The 24,466-nt window shown below is 38.3% G+C and overlaps 1 protein-coding gene across 2 annotated transcripts in view; it reads left to right on the forward strand.

Annotated features, from left to right (window-relative positions):
• Window positions 1-8,533: 8,533 nt before the first annotated feature.
• The window catches only part of LUZP2 (leucine zipper protein 2), a 514,336-nt gene continuing 498,403 nt past the window's right edge, over window positions 8,534-24,466 (forward strand). For both annotated transcript variants that reach the window (XM_086383024.1, XM_086383025.1), the window contains exon 1: window positions 8,534-8,727. In XM_086383024.1, the coding sequence (XP_086239150.1) occupies window positions 8,666-8,727 (62 nt within the window). In that variant the 5' untranslated portion in view covers window positions 8,534-8,665. The remainder of the gene's footprint in view (window positions 8,728-24,466) is intronic.

Here is a 24,466-nt window from a genome sequence, read left to right on the forward strand (position 1 = left end):
CATCTAGTATTCTAGAGACTTTAGCAAAGCTGCTGCTTCTCTGATACTATTTCCCATAAAGCCTAAGTACTTTAGCAGATCAAAACTCTGCCTCCTCGTCTCAGTAAGACTATTGTTTCTCTTGTTCCCCACCCTCCTTGCTGTAGTAGTTAAAATGTTCCTCTTGAGAAATCTGGTGTGAGCATGGACTTACTTTCTATGATCTTGCTTTTCCTATTTCTTGGTGCTTGAAATAGTCATTTCATTTTTTTTCAAATATTATATTTGTTTGTAGTAGGAGGACAAGTCTTATACCAATTATCCCTTCATGCCTGGAAGCATAATTCTCATTAATTATATTTTGAGTTAAATATAATGTTGGATGAGAGGATGCTTTGAAAACCATATGTCCAATATTACATAGAGTGAGCATGGAAAAATTATGTCTTAGAAATCTTGGTTTAATAGTGGTTCTATAATGAAAGATTGTCATAGAAGAAAGACTAAATTGGGTCTTAAATTTATCTGTTAAGAAATTTAGTGAGATAGCCAAATGTGGGTAGCAAAAGGAAATAAGATATGCCATTGATTTTTGAAAGTTATCATTGATTTAACTGACAGTAAATGGATCTGTTCAGCAGGGGAAAGTTATTTGTAAAATGCAAAATATGCATTTGTATAGTGCAAAATATGAAAATACTGTTTTTAAAAACAATGTAAAGTTTATACATTAAAGCATTGCTGTTCTCATTACAAAAGAGTTTATGAAAAGATTCATTGAGGGCTCAGTACTCTGGTGAATTCCCATTATAACTGACAAATGCAGAATTATAATTTATTTCCTTCATTTGGATAAAAGAAAGCAGAGCAACCATTTTATTGTTGTATTTATCTATTTCTTCAAGAAAGAGGTACTTAACAATAAACATAGTCCCAGAGTAACTCACGTGCATGGTGATATTAAAGAAGAGGAGACAGGGTTGTTTTCAGGGCAACAAGTATAAGGTAGATAAGATCCCTGAGTCTTTTCTTTCCTGGGAAAGTCCTACTCCAGGGCTCTTGCACAGACTTACCATTGTTGAGAATCAGCAGAAATAACAAGAAAGTGGTGAATTCAGTGGATCAAAGGCATTCAGTATGCATGACTGGCTCAGAACTCTAGTTCTTCTAGAGTATAAAATTTGATCTTTTTTTTCTGTCTTATGTTTATTGTTATTGTTTTATTTTTGTATAAAATAAAGACAGTTGTATTAACCTTCTACTTCTCTCTTTGGGAAAAAAAAAAAGGATAATCAGCCTTAGTAAATTTCCTTTGGATAGTTTTCATTAGCAACAATAAAACAGTAAGTATGAAAATTGTAAGCATATTTCCAATGAGCCAATAAGACTTTTTTTTTTAGGAGTTTTAATTGCTGGGCTGATAGCAGTTAAAATTTTTAGGTCTTTAAGTTGCTAGGGTGACAGATAAAATTAGTGATTGACTTAGTAAATGAAAATACAATTTTTACAATATCTTCATCTTTTTTAGCACTGAGAAAAGTGAGAGTGCCTCTTTCTTATTTTTATTAGACTTATAGTGTAGTGAGGAACAGAAATATGTAATTACTAAGTAACATTGTAAGTACAATATCATGGCAATCTGTCAAACACCATAACACAGTAAAAAGGAAGGCCTTATCAAGTTTGTGGTGACAGATGGATTAAGGACAACATACCAAAAATAGGTAGTAGCCTTGGTGATTCTCAAATAATACAAAGAAGTTGTAGTCACCCCTCAGTAACTATGGGGAAGTATTGGTTCCAGGATACCCATAGATACCGAAATCTTGGCATGCTCAAATCCCATATAATTAATGGCATAGTATTTGCATATAACCTATGCACATCCCCCAGCATACTTTAAATCATCTCTAGGTTAGTTATAATACCTAATACAAGGTAAAGTGAAAGTGGAATTGCTCAGCCGTGTCCAACTCTTTGCAACCCCGTGGACTGTAGCCCACTAGGCTCCTCCATCCATGGGATTCTCCAGGCAAGAATACCGGAGTGGGTTGCCATTTCCTTCTCCAGGGGATCTTCCCAACCCAGGGATTGAACCCAGGTCTCCTGCATTGCAGTCAGACACTTTAACCTCTCAGCCACCAGGGAAGCAATACAAGGTAAATGGCATCTAAATAGTTGTAAATATAATATAAATGCTATGTAAACAGTTGCCAATGCACAGTAAATTCAAGTTTTGCTTTTGAAAATTTCTTTTTCAAATATTTCCCATCCACATTTGGTTGAATCTGCAGATTTAGAACTCATAGATATGGAGGGCTGACTGTAGAGGTAAGGTGAGTGAGAGAACATTTCTGGAAGAAGGAATAATGTGAAAAATTGTTAAGTTAAATCAAAGAAAACTCCTGTTGTTCTGTTAGTAATAAAACATGGAAGTTAAAGAAAGCACAGAGAAGACATATATTGAAAATATTATTAAGAGTAAACCCCTAGGATCTTTAAGGCAATAAAAAATATTTACAGCTTTGATATATTATACTGGGGAAATGCATATGAGGGAAATACACCTGTGAGTAAAGAACATACTTCAGAATCAAAAGATGATGAACCCTAAATAAAGCCCTAGTAACAACTTCCCAGGCGGCACAGTGTAAAGAATCTGTCTCACAGTGCAGGAAACACAAGAGACAGAGGAGGTTCCCACTGGGTCAGGAAGATCCCCTGGAGGAGGAGGAAATGGCAACCCACTCCAATATTCTTGCCTGAAAAATTCTGTGGATAGAGGAGTCTGGTGGGCTGCAGTCCGTGGGGTCGCAAAAAGTTGAATATGACTGAATACACAGCACAGAGAGTAACAGGTTTAACATGCAGTTTGGTGATTGTTGTAAAGGAATACTTAGGAAGTAAAATTTATAGGATTTGTTGATTGACCAAATGTGGAATAAGTGATTTGGGTGACTGAATTTATGGATATATGAAAGAATAAACTGAAAGATGATCAGACAGAGAGAAGAAGAACAGAAGTTCATTGCAATTGAGTTTGACTTTGAGGTACCCAAGGGAAATCTATGTAGAGCTCAGTGAAGAAATCTAACTTAGAGATTAACTATATTGGCGATAGTAAAACAAAAACAAACAAACAAAGAAAAAAGAGTAAGTTCATTATGGAAAGAAAAATGTTGAATTTTAAAAGAGAAGGAATAAGGATGAAACTCTAGGGGGTGTTGGAGTTTAGAATCTAAAAGTAGAAAAGAAAATGCAGAAATGATGAAAACATTACTCTGAGAGAGGAAAAAACAGCAGCATAATTAAATGGGAGGAAATAATAACCTTTATAATGAATGACGCTAAGACAGCTAGATATCCATATGCAAAGAATAAGTTGGATCCCTATATCTTATTGTATATAAAAACTGGCTCCAAATGCATCAAAGCTAGAACAATAAAACTCTTTGAAGAAAATACAGACATAAATCTTTATGATCTTGAGTGAAGTAAAACCTTCTTAGATACCAAGAGCACAAATAACAGAAGAAAAAAATAACACTGATTGGACTTCATGAGAATTGAAAGCTTTTTTGCTGAAAATGATAACCATAAATAAAATAGAAAGATAACCCATGGATCGGGAGGAAACATTTTCAAATCATACATATAGTAAAGAAATTGTTATCTAGAATGTATAAAGAAGTCTTATAATTCAGAAATAAATCAAAATTGGCAAAGAATTTAAATAAACATATCTCCAAAAATTGCATATGAGTAACCAATAAGCCAATGAAGAGATGCTCTGTATGATTAACAGTCGGGTAAACACAAATCAAAACCACAAGGAAATACCACTTTATACCCATAAGAATGGCTGTAATAATATTAAAAATAAATTAATTAAAAATACCAAGTGCTGGCAAGGATTGACATCTTCCTGTATTACTGGTGGGACTGTACAATGATACAGCTATTTTGGAAAGCAGTTTGGCAATTTCTTAAAAAATTGAACATAGTATTATTATATGACCCAGGAACTCCTCTTCTAGGTGTATACCCAAGGGAATGGAACACAGATGTTCACTGTGGACCCTTTATATGATGGTGATAGCATATAAGCAAAACATGAAATCAACGTTAATGCGCATCAGTTGATGAATGGATAAATACACAGTGGTGTATCTGTAAAGTGGAGCATTACTCAGCAGTAAAATATAATGAAGTACTGATACAAGCTACAGCACAGGTAAACCTTGAAGTGATATTAAGGAAATCAGTTACATAAGACCACATACAGTATGATTCAGTTTATATGAAATGTCAAGAATTAGGCACATCCATAATGATGGTATTCTTGCTTGAAGAATTCCATGGACAAAGAGCTGAACATGACCAAGCGACTAACACACACACACACACATACACACATACACACACACACACACACACACACAGTGATGGTAATTAGAGGTTGCCAAGGATGGGAGAAAAAGAGAGGAGGGAGGGGTGGAGTGACTGCTGGAGGTACAGGGTTTATTTTGGGAGTGGTGAAACGTTCTGGAAATAGATAATAGCAGTGCTTTCATAAACTTGCCATTATATTTAAAACTCTGATTTATATGCTTCATTTTTATTTATTTGGCTGCACTGAGTCTTAGATTCAGCATGCAGGATCTTTGATCTTTGTTGCAGCATGCAGACTCTTAGCTGTGGCATGTGGTATCTAGCTTGCTGACCAGGGATCAAACCCAGGGCCCCCAGCCTTGGGAGTGTGGAGTCTTAGCCACCAGACCATTGTGAAAGTTCCTATAAACTTTAAAATAGTGTTTTGGGTGCCAGAATTAATTCACAATAAAACTGTTTAGAAAAATAGCCTTTGTGTCTCCCAATTCCAGCATTTCCCAGATACCAGCCTTTCAGTGTAAACACATGGGCTTTCTTCATGTCTTTTATCCAGACTTGGAATAGTTACTACAAATTGTTGAGTTCACAGTTAATTGGGACTGAACATAGGGGCAAGTGGTTTCAGCTAAATCAATTTCCTATCTGCACTACTACATTTTTAACATTCGTATAGCAACTCTCTGAAGCCATAAAATCAATTCTGGATTTGAGTTTCCTATGACAGTCTGGACAGAATGTCATGGGTGATGGAGACTTATGGTCTTGGAATTCCCTAAGAATAAATGTCTTCTGCTAGGAGGCAGGCCTATCCTGGAATTTAGAATATAACATTTCAGTCCTCTAAGTCTGCAGGAATTTCCGCAATCTCACTTATGTTCACTGTCCAAGATGTGCTTGACTGATGCTTCTATGCCCTTATAAGTTGGATGTCTTTTTTATGCTTACAGAAAATGCATAAAGGTCAACAAACCTTGAGGCATGTTATTGATTTTCAAAACAGTGGCACACCCTAACTATGAGACATTGTCTAAACAAAGTTCATTCTGGTACTTTCTTTTCTTGGTTGACAGTCTACAATAGTCTGATTGCTTTTTTATGTTGAACATTTAGTGATTTAATTTAGTAATATAAATTAAGGTGGGGAAATCTTATGTAAGTGTATTGAAAAAAGGAAACCTTTTTCTCAAGAAAACAAATGTTTTAAGGTGATGCAGACTGAATTTGAATGCCATCTCCACTGTATTTTACTGAGTAAAGTGAAGTCGCTCAGTCATGTCCGACTCTGCGACCCCATGGACTGTAGCCTACCAGGTTCCACCATCCATGGGATTTTCCAGGCAAGAATACTGGAGTGGGTTGTGATATCCTTCTCCAGGAGATCTTCCCGACCCAGGGATTGAACTTGGGTCTCCCACATGGTAGGCATGGTAGGCATTGTAGTCAGATGCTTTACCGTCTGAGCCGTGAGCAAATTAACCACTCAGTTACCTCAACTGCAAAAGAGAATAGAAATGACTACTACACTTGATTCCAATAATTAATATATAGTAATTTCAAACTTGATAGGTAAACAAAAATATGCTGTACAAATATAGGTATTATTCCCCAGTACACCTATATAATAAGCAGTCATATGTCTTTATTGAGTATACAACTCAAATGATCACTTTCCAAACTGAGTAGCAAATCTATTGTTAGATAATTCTGGCAGGAGTAAACTGAAATGCTTATTTTCCTTTGGAGTCAGAATTCTGTTTTAGGAAAGTGTAATGCAATCTTTCTTTGTAAATGACATGCAATTCACAAGCGAGTTGATTTGTATATGCCTAGTTATATCTGTTGTAGATCTTACTATGGCCCAAGAGGGTGGTATCCAGTTTGCAAAAGTTATTATTCATCTGTTTTATTGGCCTGGGGTTTTAAAGCAATATCTGTTCTATATGACTGTTTTAACTTCAAACCCATTAGAAACAAAAACAAAAATAGTTCAGTAAATTGGAAAGTTAATTCTTTAAATTTGTATCCTCTTTAAAATAAAGCTTTATAACAAATGCATTTTTCCTACAAATAGTATCTTCAAAAAATAGACTAAAGGGGATGCTTCATATGAATTTTATCGTAAATGGCTAGTCCCTGAAAAAAAATGGAATATAGGCTGAACCATCTGTATGGGAATTCCTGGAGAACATCTGACCTTTGCCCTCTAGGGTCTTTGGTGCATGTCAGCAGTTACTGAACATCAACTTTGTGTTAATCACTGAATTTGTTATGCTAGGTATGATAGTCCAGGCAACAGTAGAATTTGCTTAAGATTTAGAAGAACACAGTTTTTAAAATTCTGATCTTAATGAGATATTTCCTCAGCTCTATAATAGGAATTATTTGTATTTCTCTAGATTGGCTCTTGTAGCAATCAAATGAAATAATATATGCAGTAGTTCTTTTTAAACATTTATTTAACAAGGATATCCTGCTGGAATATATATATATATATATATGTATATGTGTATATATGTATATGTGTATATGTATATAAATATATATATATATGTATATGTATGTATGTGTATATATATATATATATATAGCTAGTGGTAACGGAGAAGGCGATGGCACCCCACTCCAGTACTCTTGCCTGGAAAATCCCACAGACGGAGGAGCCGGTAGGCTGCAGTCCATGGGGTCGCAAAGAGTCAGACACGACTGAGCGAGTTCCTTTTCACTTTTCACTTGGATGCATTGGAGAAGGAAATGGCAACCCACTCCAGTGTTCTTGCCTGGAGAATCCCAGGGAGGGGGAGCCTGATGGGCTGCCGTCTATGGGGTTGCACAGAGTCGGACACAACTGAAGCGACTTAGCAGCAGCAGCAGTGGTAAAGAACCCGCCTGCCATGCCAATGCAGAAGATGTAAGAGATGTGGGTTTGATCCCGGGTTGGGAAGATCCCCTGGAAGAGGGCATGGAAACCCACTCCAGTGTTCTGGACTGGAGAATATCTGGACAGAGGAGCCTGGCGGGCTACAGTCCATAGGGTCCCAAAGAGTTGGACAGGACTTGAAGAGACTTAGCAGGCATACATATTCTCTGCTGGAGTACACATAAGCACACACACACACACCATGTTACAAATATCCTAGAACTGAACATCTCTTAGATAAAGTTGGCTCTATTTTCTAGGTTACTTGCAAAATGTTATTTTGTATTAGAGTTCTGTTATTTCATTTCCCTTATTAATTTTTCAAAATAAAGCTTAGTAAATATCAGGTGTTCATTATAGAAAATTTGGAAAATATGCGGGGGGGGCGGTGGGGAAGACAGATAAAACCTTCTGCCTTCCAGTACTACCACTCCGAGTTAATTACCGTTAATATTTTGATGACTTCTTTAGTTATAGTTCCTCACCTGAAGACAAGCCACCCTTTAGGTGTGTGCAACTGGGGCACCACGAGCTGCAACCCCACTGCCAGCTGGTGGTACAAATAGATTAACTGAAATTATAGGAAAATCAGAAATCTTCAAAACACAGAAGCCACAGACATCTTAAGTGTCCGGAAACCTCTTCCCAGTCCACGTTTTGCGGACTAAGAAGCTCGCAATAGCGATAGGGGCTCAGGGTGCATTTCTGGACGCTCTTCACTCCTCCTGTCCTTCCATTCGCATCCGACGAGTCATTACGCATTTGTAATTCGAGTTAACGTTTTAAACACTCTCTCCCTCCGGAGCACCGTTTTTCCAAACACGCTTTAACCAGGTGGGGGGACTTGCCTGTGACTCTGAGCCTCTGAGAATCTTCCCCAGTGCATTCTGGCTCACCTCCTGCCGCGGATGCAGGTTCAGTTACTGGCAGACTAGGTTTCTCCCCTGGCCCCTGCCCCGCACCTCCCCATCCTCTGGGCAAGCGGGAATAAAAGACCAGCTCCCGGGGCCCGGGACGTGCAGCCGAGTGAGCGCAGCCCGTTGCCCGAGCGCGCGGGGCCATCGCCGGGCACCCCTCCCGCCCCGCGCGCCGCCTGCGGCGCGGGTGACAGCGCGCCCTCCGGGCTCGGGAGCGGCGGCGCCGAACAATCCGGGGCAGGGCTCGCCTCGCTGGTGACATCACTCCCGAAGATACTCCCCGCTCTCAGCGCCTGCCTTCGCGAGGCGGCCGTCCGTTTGTCGGTTTACTTCCGTCCGCTGCTGGAGAGGGCTCAGAGCCGGGGACAGAGCCGGGCACCGAGGAGGAGCGACGGGACCTGGAGGAGGAAGCGGGGGAGCGGAGGCAGCGAGGAAAGGAGGACCCCGGCAGGTGACAAGCATGAAATTCAGCCCAGCGCACTACTTGCTGCCTCTCCTGCCGGCGCTGGTCCTCGGCACCAGGTGAGTCCGGGAGCGTGAGTGACCCGAGGCGAGGGGCGCTGCCGGCAGGTCACCGGTGAGGGCCAAGGACAGACACCTCGGCCGTTTGCATCTCCCGCCTAAGTTGGGCGGAGGGCTTGGTGGGAGGTCTCTATAATTCCGACTCTGAAATTCTTCTGGGGAAGTGGAACCCTTTTCTAGTTATCCGAGTCCTTAAAGAAATTCTCGTATTCCTCCCAGTGAGGAGACCGAGTATTCCTTTCAAAGACGCGTTTCCCTCCAGCCCTAGTGATAGCCGACAGATAACACGCGGATAGGAGACCACATAAAGAAGGGAATTCGATAGACAAGGAGAGGGTTGTCACCAAGCAGTGTCTCTGTACGTTGGAGCTGTCTCAATAGCCACAGAGATGACCTCCACCCCTCAGTATGTCTGATTTTAAGGCACAGGAAAAAAATGACAAATCTTAGGAAATGGTTAGCCATGTACAAAAGTTCCTGGACTTGTGAAATAGCCTGTTTTAACATCTCGAGTGGGCTGACTGCTCTTGGCTGTCCTGTGAGCAGGTCTAATTAAAGAGCACACAGGCGATTAAAAGTTAGAAGACACTCTCAGAGTGCTGATGCAAGGACCCTAGTCAGAAACAATTAAGTAGTGTATTCCATTACTGGCCATAGATGGGACATTAAGTCCAAGCACAGAGGAGCTATTTTTAGTGAAGGTTTAAAATGCAGTGATTGAAAAGAGTTTTGTGACTCCCCACTGTTGATCAAGTCCCAAAGTTGGTGATAGGTTTGCATTCTTCTTCCACAAGGGCAAAACAAAGGTGGACTGTTTCATTGCCCAGGACTGAGCCTTTATTCTGCATGGCCTGAACATCATATTGGCAGCAGTCTCTCTGCCTTGGCCACTATAAAATAAAATGACCCACACAGGATGAGAATCTTTTCAAATCTATGTGAATGGAAACATTATCTGGTTATGTGTCTGGTGGATAATAAAGAGAGGAAATAGGATTATATCTAATTCTGAAATTGAGAAGTATAAAGGAAAGTCATTATCTGTGAAAAATCAGGGCAGTGAAATTCTTGATTCCACTTCTAGTGGACACACCCTCTATCAGGCTCTTGTACCCCAACTTTCTTCTGAGTGTGAGGACTGTTTGATGTAGCCCCAAGAGTTGAAAAACTTAGTCTTTGCTTGCAAACAAAACCCAGGTAACTTTCCTAGGCTAAAATGCAATATAAATCGGATGCTTTATTTTCTTTTAGGGTTGCTCATTACTGGAATTCACAAAATGCAGATGGTTTTAAAATCACTGCCTTCCGATACTATAATAACTTGTTCCAGTTACAGAGCCCATTTTAATGTTTGTGTCTAGGTCTAAACAATTCAGTGCAAATCATGCATAACAGTTATTTTTTAAAGTGTCCTGCCACTTTGAACTCTTGTGTTATGGTTTAGTAATTACTTGTGGATTCTTCTAGAGAAAGCAAATTCTCCAAGTTTGGGGCACTTGAGTAGGTGCTTGTCAATATATTCAGAAAATTATAAATATTTAAACAATGGAAATTCTGCCCACAATGATTTTTAAGTACAGTGAATCCTTAGTGTTCCAAAAGTACATTTGCTTTTTAAGGACACTATAAGTTAAGTGACTCAGAAAACTCTATAGTCTCTAGCTTCCAAAGTTTTAATGTTAGTTACATAATGCAAAAACAAAGAGCCATCGGCTTATAAAACTTAATTATTATAAAGAAAAATTTTTTAAATAGTCAGTGCACATTTTACAGCAAAAACTGAATGAGCTGTCCCTAGCTTACTTTATTTTTTTTTTTTTCCTAGCTTGCTTTAGATAGGAAATATCTGCAGTGTTTATGGTATGTGAAAACTGACCAGTCTTCTTTAAATTTTCCCTCTTGCCCACTCAACAAAAAAAACACACTGGGCCTAAAAGAGTAAAACTTTTCCTAATGGGCGGTATGTCTTATTATTGTGATTAGTCTGTAACAATTAATCTTACGGGATACCCAGATTACTTTGTGAAAATCAGAGAACTTGACAATGAATTTGGAACTATCAATATGTCATTTTGCCAAGAAGAGCTTATGATTTCAGTGGACTCTAGCAGAAGCCTATTCTCTTTGTAATAATTAAGAGTTCTTGTAGGCATTCAGTTAATGTGTGGGTTAGAACCTGAGCTGAACAGGTTTGCAAGAATAATTGCATTAGTCGAGATGAGCTTATTGTCCTGCTGAGAAAAAAACTGTTGTAGTTAAGCTATGGCCACCTGTGAGAGTGGGTTTTCTAGCCAAAGACTTCTGGCTAACTTCATTTCTTGTCAGTGGTCCTGTACGTGAAGCCAAAGGCATTTCACCTGCTTCAGTCGTGTTGAATGTATTAGCAGAGGGTGGCAGTTTCAAGATTTTCCTATATCTTTGGGGTATTATCACTTGTCTTTTATTATTAAGTTCTTTTCAAAGTATTAAAAATGTAGATCTGAGACTTTTGATGTGTATTTGTTTCAACATCTCTTTTCTGGGTATAGCTCTTGCTGTTATCCTTCCAATAGGGCTAAATTCATTTCTGTTTTAAGGTAAAGGGATGTGTTCACTAAAGCAAATGCTGCAATTAGAGAAGGATGGTTATAATAGTATAATAGTATTCTACCCACAGGGATGAAAACTCTAAAGCAGTTCTGCCTTTTAAATATGAATTTTTGAATAGCTTTCTGTTTTTGTTTGTTTCTTATGCCTGTATTTTCTGTGGCAACTTAGATGCTGAAGCACAAAAAAATTCATCGTTTTCACCATAGGGAACATTTATGCCCCTCAGTCAGAGCTACTTAATTTGTCCTGTGTGTGTACATGCTAAGTCACTTCAGTTGTGTCCAGCTGTCTGTGACCCTATGGAGTGTAGCCCGCCAGGCTCCTCTGTCCATGGGATTCTTCAGGCGAGAATACTAGAGTGGGTTGTCATGCCTCTTCCAGGGATCAAACTCATGCCTCTTATGTGTCCTGCATGGGCAGGTGGGTTCTTTACCACTAGCACCCACCCTGGAAGCCCAGTTTGTCCTGAAAGAAAGCTAAATGTTCACCTTCAACAGTAGCCAAGAACTGTTCTCTGTTTTACAGCTAAACCTCATAGATTTAAAAAGAGCTGTTTAATTTTCTAGCATATTGTCTCTCCTGTTTATAAAGTACATATAAATTTTTTTAATGAGTTAAAGTTATGAATAATGTAGCTAATGCATAAAGCCATTTAACCTATGCACAAATAAATGTGATCAAAGAAAGCAAATATATCTTCGGAGTAGATTGACTATACTTTTTCAACAGCCTTGTTCTGTAGAAGCATTAAATGCTATTCGAAGGCAGCCAGCAATTCACTTCAGAAAGAAGCAATATAGGTATAGAAAGGAATAGTAGGGTGAAAAAAGTCTTTAGAAGTTCTTGGTGAAAGGGACCCATGGAGTGCTGGAGAAGGCTCATACTTTATTCTGCTGAACCTCTTGTTCCTTTCTGCTGTGATTCTGCTCTTAATACCTTTGGCTTTAAATGACTTAATGGGGAGAGAACATGGCAGGGAGGAGGGAAGGTTTACTGACTTCTGGTGGTTTTCCATCAAGCAAGAACTTTAAGCAGATGCTCGGTTATAGTTCTCCCAACAGGAGTCACCTTAGAGGTGTGTCCTGGGCCCTCTGACCAGCAGTCATACCACGTGTTTATTTTGGAATCTATTATTAGATGGTACTACATATCGAGGATGCCCCAGGCTCCTATTTGCTCCACCCTTAATCTAACCAAGTTGATGGATAGGATAAAGGAAAGATGAGTTATAGTAATAACCCAATAAGCACCAAAATATTTTATTTTTAAACAAAATAAATTTGATAATGGTAGGAGTCTTACTATAACTCCCCCACATTGATCTGTGGAAGTATATATATTCTTTGTCCCAAGCCCTGAATACAGCAAGTCTTACACTCTACCCACCTTTGTATGACCCAGCATAAATGTCTTGGCAGAAATTGCTCCATTCTGTGTAACTGCATTAGAGAAATGTATTTTCTAGGCTAAGAGGATATTAACAAAAATGTGTTGACTTTTTAAATTCCTTTTGTGCATCTTAATTGCCTGTTTCCTATAGCAGTTTTTTTTTTAAATGACTTATTTGGGGACTATCTTTGTGCATTAAATTTTATTTATAACCAGCGAAAGAGACTTCTCAAATTGAAGTGATGGTACAATTGTCCCAGACAAAACTCTATATAATTGAAAGAGAGAACTTGATCTACCCACCAGGAAGCAAAAATCATGGCAACCATTGGCAGGGCTATATGGATGTAATGAAATTATGCTTTTCATGTATGTTATGAGAGTGTTGGTATGTGGTTGGGTGAATGGGTGCCTATTTTTGACTGACTTCTAGAAGAAAATCTTTTTTTAATAAATAGTGCTAAATAAGTTAAGTACCCTTCTTAAGGAGATAATGTTTAATATTAAACTTTCTTCTCTAGAAAACCCCAAAAAAATCCATTTAAACTTATCTTCATATATTAACATTCAGAGATCTTTTCATTATCACACATCAAAAGTTAGTTAGTTGTTACATAAGGCATCAAGGCAATTAAATAATAAATTAGTTACAAATACATATACCTAGAATCTAGTTATGTTCATAAATATTTATAAATAAAGTTGTATAAATATTAACAATATTTTAAACAAAGGTTCAAGTGTGAACAGAGGAAAGAACAAATAATGCCAATTAAGCAGTATTAGAAATAACTTTTGCTGATGATAACGAAAGAAAAAGTATTTTGTAATCGACTTTAACAGCTGTAAAAAGAGAAGTGAAAAACAAAGGAGAAAAGGAAAAATATACCCATTTGAATGCAGAGTTCCAAAGAATAGCAAGGAGAGATAAAAAAAGCCTTCTTCAGCAATCAAAACAAAGAAATAGAAAAACAATAGAATGGGAAAAACTAGAGATCTCTTCAAGAAAATTAGAGATACCAAGGGAACATTTCATGCAAAGATGGGCTCAATAAAGGACAGAAATGGTATGGACCTAACAGAAGCAGAGATATTAAGAAAAGGTGGCAAGAATACACAGAAGAACTGTACAAAAAAGAGCTTCACGACCAAGATAATCACAATGGTGTGATCACTCACCTAGAGCCAGACATCCTGGACTGCAATGTCAAGTGGGCCTTAGGAAATATCACTATGAACAAAGCTAGTAGAGGTGTGGAATTCCAGTTGAGCTATTTCAAATCCTAAAAGATGATGCTGTGAAAGTGCTGCACTCAATATGCCAGCAAATTTGGAAAACTCAGTAGTGGCCACAGGACTGGAAAAGGTCAGTTTTCATTCGAATCCCAAAAAAAGGCAATGCCAAAGGATGCTCAAACTACCACACAATTGCACTCATCTCACAGGCTAATAAAGTAATGCTCAAAATTCTCCAAGCCAGGCTTCAGCAGTATGTGAACCGTGAACCTCCAGATGTTCAAGCTGGTTTTAGAAAAGGCAGAGGAATCAGGAGATCAAATTGCCATCATCCACTGGATCATCAAAAAAGCAAGAGAGTTCCAGAAAAACATCTATTTCCACTTTATTGGCTATCCCAAAGTCTTTCGACTGTTTGGATCATAATAAACTGTGGAAAATTCTGAAAGAGGTGGGAATACCAGACCAGCTGACGTTTCTTTTGAGAAACCTGTATGCAGGTCAGGAAGCAACAGTTCGAACTGGACATGGAACAGACTGGTTCCAAATAGGAAAAGGAGTACGTCAAGGCTGTATATTGTCACCTTGCTTATTTAACGTACATGCAGAGTACATCATGAGAAATGCTGAGCTGGATGAAACACAAGCTGGAATCAAGATTGGGGGAGAAATATCAATCACCTCAGATAACACTACTCTTATGGCAGAAAGTGAAGAACTACTAAAGAGCCTCTTGATGAAAGTGAAAGAGGATAGTGAAAAAGTTGGCTTAAAGCTCAACATTCAGAAAACAAAGATCATGGCATCTGGTCCCATCACTTTATGGGAAATAGATGGGGAAACAGTGGAAACAGTGGTTGACTTTATTTTTCTGGGCTCTAAAATCACTGTAGATAGTGACTGCAGCCATGAAATTAAAAAAACACTTACTCCTTGGAAAGAAAGTTATGACCAACCTAGACAGCATATTCAAAAGCAGAGACATTACTTTGCCAACAAAGGTCCGTCTAGTCAAGGCTATGGTTTTTCCAGTAGTCACATATGGATGTGAGAGTTGGACTACAAAGAAAGCTGAGCACTGAAGAATTGATGCTTTTGAACTGTGGTGTTGGAGAAGACTCTTGAGAGTCCCTTGGACTGCAAGGAGAACCAACCAGTCCATCCTAAAGGAGATCAGCCCTGGGTGTTCATTGGAAGGACTGATGTTAAAGCTGAAACTCCAATACTTTGGCCGCCTGATGCCAGGCCAGCTGACTCATTTGAAAAGACCCTGATGATGGGAAAGATTGAAGGCAGGAGGAGAAGGGATTGGCAGAGGAAGAGATGGTTGGATGGCATCGCCGACTCAATGGACATGAGTTTGGGTAAACTCCAGGGGTTGATGATGTATATGGAGGCCTGGTGTGCTGCGGTTCATGGGGTCACAAAGAGTCAGACACGACTGAGTGACTGTACTGAACTGAGGTGAATTGACTTTAATATTGCTCAACATTTGCTAGTTGTGTGATGTTAGATAAATTGCTTATCCTCTTTTTGCAGTTTCCTCATGTAGAAAATAAGAGGGGGCTGTGGTAAAGACTGAGTACACCTAAAAAAAAAGTTTATCATATTTCCTGGAACGTAAAAGTGCTTAACAGATTTAGCCCATGCAGGTAGTACTATATGGTTAATATTTTCATGAAATTTTTGTTTCTGTGATTGATCTGGACAAAGCAGAATAAATGAAAACTTGGCTGCAAATCAGTTGGAAGACACAAAATTCACTAGAGTGACAGTTATCATGCAAAAGAAAGAAAAGTTTGCCAAAAAAGAGGGGAAGCAGGAGAAATAATGAGGATTACCTGGTAACTCTCCTTGCTCTTTAAAATATGTTTTGACGGCCAAGTGCTGTGGACTTTCATGAACATCATGAAAAATTGTGACATTTACTTTTACCATGTAGAATATAATTGAGCACAAAAGTACATACTTAGATATTTAACTTATATAGCTACAAGTAAATTAAATTGCATTTTAAGTGCATACATTTTTAAGTCAATACCGTGAGCATAAGCATCAATGAATAAAAAAGGATGTGTTCAAGCTGCATAGGCAAGATTGGTATAAAGGTTTCTACAGCTTTATTTTCTACTTGTTAATCAATTTCATCATGCATCAGCAAGCTCTATAAAGTATAGACATTTAGGAAAATTATGGAAAGAAAATGTATATTTTTTTCTACTATTGACAACAGTTTGAGAACTGTTAATATAGAAAAAGCTTAACTACTATATGTCTTAAGAAACAACACATAAAAGGGACTTTATATTAAACCAGCTTTGGAAACAGCTCTAGAGATCGTGTGCTCTCAACTAGCATGCATATATTTATCACAAACTCTTCATAGTTGTACCATGGAATTCTGATCATTAAATGAAAACAATGTATATATTTCTGCCATAGATTACTCTGTGTGCATGCATATGTGTCTGTGTATGTCAGTTGAGTGGATCATAGAACAGGGTATAATTTGCTGCTAAGGGTAAAGAAAAGGCATAGATCATGTTAAATCTGCATCAGAAAAGGGCATGTGTTTACTGGGACATTTAGAAATGTCGCTTCATGTTTATAAGATACAAAAAACAAAATATCAAAAGTAAACCATTTTATTCAGACACAAGCTAAAGTTCAACCAAATAAACGCTGTGCTCTGAAAATGCTTTCATAAACACTAGGAGACATCATTATACTATAGGTAGTGATTGCATTGCAATTATGTCTGACTTGTTTGGTGTTGCTTTCGAGTGTTTTAATCTCTTTGAGTGTACTTTAAAGAGTCTGTTATCGGGAAGCGTGCTGTGAATGTAAGGTTGTATTCTCATCAAAAGCCCGTCATATTAGAAGTGAGAAAACCAAGGTCCAGGATGACTGAGACCAGAGGAAACCAAAACAAGAACCCAGAACTTTCTGCACTGCTTCTCTCTTCTATCATATGACCACTCTCCACATCATCTCTTCTGTAAGTAAGCCGCATTGGTATAATTGCTGCCTACCTTATATCCAGAACTATTCTAGTTATTGTAGAGTATAAAGTAATTTAAGTTCTCTGACCAGATAGAATCATGACAGAACAACAGGCTATATTCAAAGGGAATTACAATAATGAATTGGACACCATTTGTTCACCTGTATTCAGCTGTTTTTTTGAAGAATGAGTTGGCTTTAAAAAGATCCCAGGGCATTTTCAAAACCCGAAGCAGCATTACAAATGAGTTCTCACATTTGTACAGAGTTTACCTTATAAGAGACACACCAATAATGGTTCCTCTTGGCTTTTGACTTCTATTGTAAGGGAATATTTTTTGTACCTTTGGAATCTTCTCTTTGAAACTCTTTTCTTTAAGTGTATTTCCTAGATTTGCTTACATATTCCTTTCCTATTAAACCTATACTGCAACTGTGTGGTATTGTTCAATGAGTAGCATACTGAACTATCTTAGTTCCTAAATATGTTCATGTCTAGCTTTAATTTATGGTGACATTACATTTTGTTTGGTTTATATATCTCTATACTTTCATCATAGCCTGTCAACAATTTATAGTTAGTAACATTTTTTAGGGTGAAGTGGTAATAGATTTTATTCTACACATGCGTATCATTAACTTGCTTCCTTTGGATATATTTCTTAACTATTCTGAGACTTAACTTTCTCATCTATAAAATGGGAAATAATAATGCCCAACATTTAATGCCATTAGGATTGAAGAAAGGATATTTAAGTTCTATTTCAGTGCATACACATCGTTATATTTTTGGTCCTTCAAGAAATCCTAAAGCATGTTAGCTATTACTATGTGTAGAAATTAAAATTTAGTGTAGTGTGTTGATTTTTATATTAGATACCTCAAGAAGTCAAAATTTAATATTTTATTAAAAATCAAAGTAAATCATTCCCCTAAGTGAATTTCAAAGTTCTTGACTGACACAGCCAAAATAATAAACTCATAGTTTATTCCTGATATGATTCGTCTAGGGGTAGGGTCTGGAGAAAATTGAACTCAGTGAAAATGCTCCTTAGGAGAACATGGAACAAAAAGCATGCAATGGCCTGCGCCTTCTAAAGTAGTCCTTTCGGCTGAGCTAAGGTATCGACAAAGACTAATGCAGATTCCGGGCCAGCCTTTGTCTCATGTCCCTATAGATGATGTGACTTTCTGTGACTTGCTCCTGTTTATCATCAAAAGAGTTTCTAGTTGCACATCCTTCAGACTGTTCAACACACAACTCTGAGCTTCTAAAAACACTTACCCAGTGAGAGTTTGAGGTTAATGAGGTAGAGATTACAGAAAGTGTTTGTGGGATCCTATGTGTTAAATCCAAAGAACATAGAACAACAAACAGACTCTGAGTCAGCCATACTAGCCACATGAGTTTAGAAATGTCAGTTAACATCCCTTTGGGCTTCCCTTGTGGCTCAGATGGTAAAGAATCTGCCTGCAGTGCGGGAGACCCTGGGTCGGGAAGATCCCCTGGAGAAGAGCAGGGCTACCCACTCCAGTATTTTTGTCTAGAGAATTCCATGGCCAGAGGAACCTGGCAGGCTGCAGTCCGTGGAATCGCAGAGAGTCAGACACGACTGAATGACTAACACAGCCACATTTTTCTCATCAATGAAGAGGCGATAACATTGCCTTTCTCATAGATTTGTCAAGAAGATCAAATAAACTAACGTACATAAAATGTAATGTCTAGCACAGAGAAATACAACTCAATATATTACTAGTTTTACATCATTTGATTGAAAGGATCAGAGAGATTTTATTTTACCCTAACAGAATGTACTTGCATGTCAGAAAGAGCAGTCTTTAATAAAAACTTACACTTGGTGTAGGTAAGACAAAAGTTTTGTTGTTCAGTCACTAAGGCACGTCTGACTTTTTGTGAACCCATGGACTGTAGCACTCCAGGTTTCTCTGTCCTTCATTATTTCATAGAGTTTGCTCAAACTCATGTCCATTGTGTCAATGATGTCATCCTACCATCTCAAAAGTGTTGGTGAACAAATTTTGGAACTCAGCCGCATCCTCCCTTAGTATAGATAAAAACAAGCAAACAAACAAATACACCTGAATGGAGAATGCATTTCCCCAGCTCATGTGGATGATTTGAGGCCAATGTGAAAGTCAATTCTAAATCACCCTAATCAGTTCCAGTTAGGAACACTGATTTAAACATGTACAACACCCTCAAGAAAAATAGTATAGAAAATGAGTATGATGATCTAGCTTCTGTTCTGAATTTGACAGCTCCAAATTGTGTTGTTAATAATGTTGCTAATCTAGTTAAATGTTACATATAGTTATTGAAATTATATTACTGTATCACACAAATGCCTTTAAAGAAAGTTCATTTTTCAAGTTTAAGATGGCAGGATCAAAAGATATATCTTAAAGTAGGACAGCATAAATACAAACAAGCCTTTGGACAAGTTGAGGATTCTCAATTTTAAAATTAAGCAGTCTCACAGTGGGGTACGGTTAGTCTTGATCTGGTGGAGAAGGGCTGGGACGTCAGAAGGAAATGAGAACCCTAATACCTAGGGCACTTTGAATGCATGAGCCGAGATGGTAGGAGTAGAAGAGAAAGTCTGGAATCATGAGCTTTCCTCTTTTTTTTGCTTTCTGTCATTTTCTTTTTAACTTTGTCTTCCCTTATGCTAGCAGTCATTCAGTGCAGGCCTTTGCAGTAAATTAAGTCCTTAGTATTAGACAGGAAAGGTGGGGCTGGGAGGTGGAGGGGGGATCCTTTGAATTATAAAGGAAATAAGGAAACGCATGAAAAATTGAAGTGGCATGTTGGCAAGAAGCAGATATGGTTGAGTAAGCTTTATAATGTTGAGAACATCTTCAGATGCCACAAAGTGAGATGTGAGCTCATTCTCCAAAGAAAAGTTCATAGAAAAATGTTCGTATAAAAATGGAGGCAGACTTTTTTTCTGCCACTACAATTTAGAAAACTATTGAATCCCTTATCTAGGTCTTTATTTAATTTGGTATTGTATACAACCTTTGAATCACAGATTCAGCCAGTAATGTTGAGGACTAATCATTGCCCTGCAGTATGCCAGATGCTTACTCTCTGTCACTCAGCCCTTACATTCTTGTAACACATTATACCTGAACCTGTTTTATCACTACAGAGGAGGAGTTTTGGGCAAATTAAACACTTAGTCCATATTTTCCTAGATCTTAGCTCATCATTTCTGAGAATCATTTTATGAATGAAACTATAGCAATACCCATAATGTCTAATCTCTGTATAAATTCACACTGAAGAAAAAAATAACTTAAAAATAAGAATTGCTGAAACTAAACTGCACTGGCAAGTACCTGCAAGTTTGCATGATGTGGGACAGGCTACATTGAAAACATTCTTAAAGGAGCCAAATAAATTTGTTAGTTTTAAACTCAATAAATTGGAACCATCATTATAAGTACACAATTTGCAAGTTAATTTCAGTACTTCTATGTAGAAAACATATATGTGTCAGACCAATATTTCTCGAAGTACACTCCTCAGTGTACCTAAGTCAGAATCCCTAGGGACACATTAAAAAGTCTACTTCCTCGTTCCTACTGCAGACAGATTAGATTTTCTGAGGAAAGGGCCAAGGAATTTTCATTTGAATGTGGAATTTGGGTGCTTTCTATGCACAGGAATATTTGAAAACCAATATTTGAAACTGTAGCATCTACAACACTGGTATCTTGCACGTTTGCTTAACATGGACATTGTAGCTAAAGTCACAAAGATGGAAAGACAGTGCTGCTTTGACAAAAACCACACCTATTTTCACATGTAGGTAAATAAATTTAATAGATGAGTATCTTGTCACATACCAGGCTGCATTTATCAGTCAAGTTACATGAAAATAATTCTCTGCCTCCTGTGCTTTTCTACAGAGGACTGAGAAGATGCTCAAATAAACTGAATGATATAAAACTATATGAAATGGATTTATCAAGGGGTAACTCTATTTAGAAAGTACTTGACAGTAAGGTGAAATCTTATAGATAACAATGAAAAGAATGAAAACTTACCTCAACATCCTTCTTCACGTTCGTCAGTTCAAGGTATACGATAAAGAGGCGATGAAAACTAAGATCTGCACGTGAAGCTATATAAATGCCTGTTGTTCTTCTACTTGGGGCAGGAAATTTGACTTTTTAGACCAAGTAGGAATAATATTTAGCCTGATAAAAATGTTGATCTCCCTCACCTTCATTAGCATCAGTTGCTTTTGACTGATGTGGAAAATCAAATTGATTCAATTAATTTTATGTATTAAATAGAATATAGAACTGTGTCATCCATACTGTCTTAGTTCTCATCTTCTCTGCAGTATTAGTTCTTCTGGAGTAATAAAGAAATTGAAAGATGATTTGATAATAGTGAAGAGCTAACAGATCATATCTTAAACTAGGTTAATCCTCACAGAAGACTTACTTGTGAAGTGGTTGCTATTATTGCTTCCCTTTTATATCTGTGGAAACTAAGGCACTGCAGGGATTAGACTACTAGTCCTCGGCTATAAAGTTGTAAGTGAAAGTGAAAAGTGAAAGTGTTAGTCGCTCCCTCCTGTTCGTCTGTGGCTCAGATGGTAAAAAATCTGCCTGCAGCTCAGGAGGCCTGAGTTCCATCCCTGGGTCAGGAAGATCCCCTGAATAAATAAATGGCAACCCACTCCAGTATTCTTGCCTGGAGAATTCCACGGACAGAGGAGCCTGGAGGCCTATAGTCCATGGGGTTCACAAAGAGTCGGACACAGCTGAGTGACTAACACTTTCCACTTCCTGTCTGACTCTGCAACCTCATGGACTATAGCCCGCTAGGCTCCCAGGTGCTGTTGCGCTTAGTCGCTCAGCCCTGTCCGACTCTGTGACCCCCGTGGACTGTAGCCTGCCAAGCTTCTCTGTCTATGGGGATTCTTCTGCTTTGCAAGTGTATTCTTTAGCAACTGAGCTACCAGATAAGCCCCAGGCTCCCAGGTGAAATGAAAGTCACTTAGTCATGACCGACTCTTTGCAACCCCATCGACTATACAGTCAGTTCATGGAATTCCCCAGGCCAGAATACTGGAGTGGGTAGCCTTTCCCTTCCCCAGGGGATATTCCCAAACCAGGGTTCAAACTTAGGTCTCCCACATTGCAGGCAGATTCTTTACCAGCTGAGCCACAAGGGAAGCCCTAGGGTCCTAGGTAGTGGAGCCTGAAGTCAAACACCCAATAGCCCTTTAGCCCATCACTGTGCTGTGGCGCCTCCTAGCGTGTAACGTACAACACTGGAATGACCCTAAATCTGCAATAGCCTCCTGTGTTCTGATTTACACATTGAGAAGTTATAAATATGTGACTTCCTCTCATGCTCTAAGCTCACAAGTAAATATGACAAAAGAGCCTTTCTTTATAGTTCTTGCAAAAACATTTCATTTTATTGTATTTTTATTGTGAAAGAAAAATAATCGTGTATTTGTATAATACTGTCTTTATTTGTGGATGTCGTTTTTCAGAGTCACACCAGCGACTTGTAGTGTCCTACTGTTTGGCTCCAGATGGCTTCCAGGCTTCAACTGTGGAGCTTAGAAACCTATGGTGGGAATCACACTGACCTGCCCTAACCGAAGCTTAGCCCTTTCTACCTGTGCGATCCTGGGGAAGTTGTCTTACTGCCTGGAGTCATAATTTAATTTTTTAAATGATAATAGTAGTTAAAGGTTATTGTTAGATTTCTATGTGTAAGAACTGTACTACACATCTCTGTAGGATTACTTTAATTAATGCTCCTTTGTACTTCATAAAAGTACTTTATAGATGACGACATTGAGGATTAGAGAAGTTAATATATCTAAAATCACAAAATTACTAAGGTAGAGGTGAAATTTGAGCCAGTGATTTAATAGGCATAGCTTCAAAGTCTGGGTCTTATACAGTGAACATTAACACTAAAATCTATGATGTCAGGCATTTGGAAGGTAGTTCAGAAACAAAGGATCTGCTGAGAATCACATGGGACTAGAGTGTGTATCCACATACGTGCAATGTGTATTCATGACCCAAGATATCTGGTGCACACGAACCTTCACAATACCCCATGTCATGAATAGCGAATAGTGTCATGAATAGTGTCATTTTTTTTTCTTTTACAAAAAAAGAGAAAGTCTGTTAAAAATAACAGACTTATTGTTTGAACTCAATCTATGTTAAATAATAATAGTGATAATAATGGCAGTCAGATTTTCCCTAGGAAGTTAAACAGTGCTGCCGTTTTACTGGAACTGCACTTCCACTGATAGTCAGAAGATGGCACTGCGAAGTGTGAAGTATAGTACAGTTATCTCTGTTCTAGATTTAAGCCACTTGGACTGACACGTCTGAAAATTGATGTCTAAAATAATTTGGCTTCATTTCATACCAAAATAATTACCAAAGAGATATATGTATCTATACTCATGCACATATACTTTATAGTCTATATCATATATGTATGCATGTTATTTAACAGTTTGCGGGGGGAACTTATTCTTGAAAATATACTTTGTTTGTAAATCAAACAAAGCTTGATCCCATTCATCATTACAGTGACTCCTACATGTCTTGTGCCTCCTAAGCGGAATTGGCCCTGAAATTTTAATAATGTGCCCATTTCCCCTATGTGCCCTTACTTAAAAGAATCTTCAAGGACAGACTTGGAAAGACATTACGTAAGGGAGACAAGCGTGTCTGACATTTTTATAGTACTTAAATTCGAATTTTTATACATGCTCATATCTTTTCACATTATCCTGTGTAGCAATTAGTAATGACTCCTTTTTATAGATGAAGAGACTGTTAGTAATGTCAGGTAGGTGGCCCAGAGCCAGGGCTGAGTTTCACTTTCACAACACCAACCTTAGCTCGGAACCTAGAAAGCTGGAGTGTACAGGAGGGAGAGTTGCTTTGTCTTGGTTTGCTTTGGCTCCTGTAACAGAACAGCATAGATCGGGTAACTCAGGCCACAGATGTTTCCTGCTTACAGTTCTAGAGGCTGAGAAGCCAAAAATTAACATATTGAAATATTCGGTGTCTAATGAGAGCACTTTTCCTGGTCTGTGGACTGTGGTCTTCTCTTTGTAGCCCTCCATGGTGGATCAGGCAGGAGCACTGTCTGTGTATCTGCTTATAAGAGCACGATGGACTCTACCCTCATCATATAATTACTTCCCAAAGGCCCTACCTCTTAATTCCGTCCCTGTGAGGATTAGGGTTTCAACATATGAATTTTGGAGGAACACAGACATATATCCGTAACATAGCTATTGAAAGATGAAGCAAATGCTATCAGCCTGGTAATATTAAAGGAAGTGGCCCATATGCAATATTTGACATGTTTGGTCATACATGATTTTCACCCTGTATTAACTGAGTACCTTTTTTAAGTCAGTGTGAGTACCTACCTCTTTAATCAGTTGAGATTCAATTTCTTGGTATGTATCAGAAAATTCCAAGT

The sequence above is a fragment of the Bos grunniens genome, chromosome 29 (genome assembly GCF_055505025.1).
Source record: "Bos grunniens cultivar Pamir isolate PY7600 chromosome 29, Bosgru_T2T1.0, whole genome shotgun sequence".
In the NCBI taxonomy this organism is placed as follows: Eukaryota; Metazoa; Chordata; class Mammalia; order Artiodactyla; family Bovidae; genus Bos; species Bos grunniens.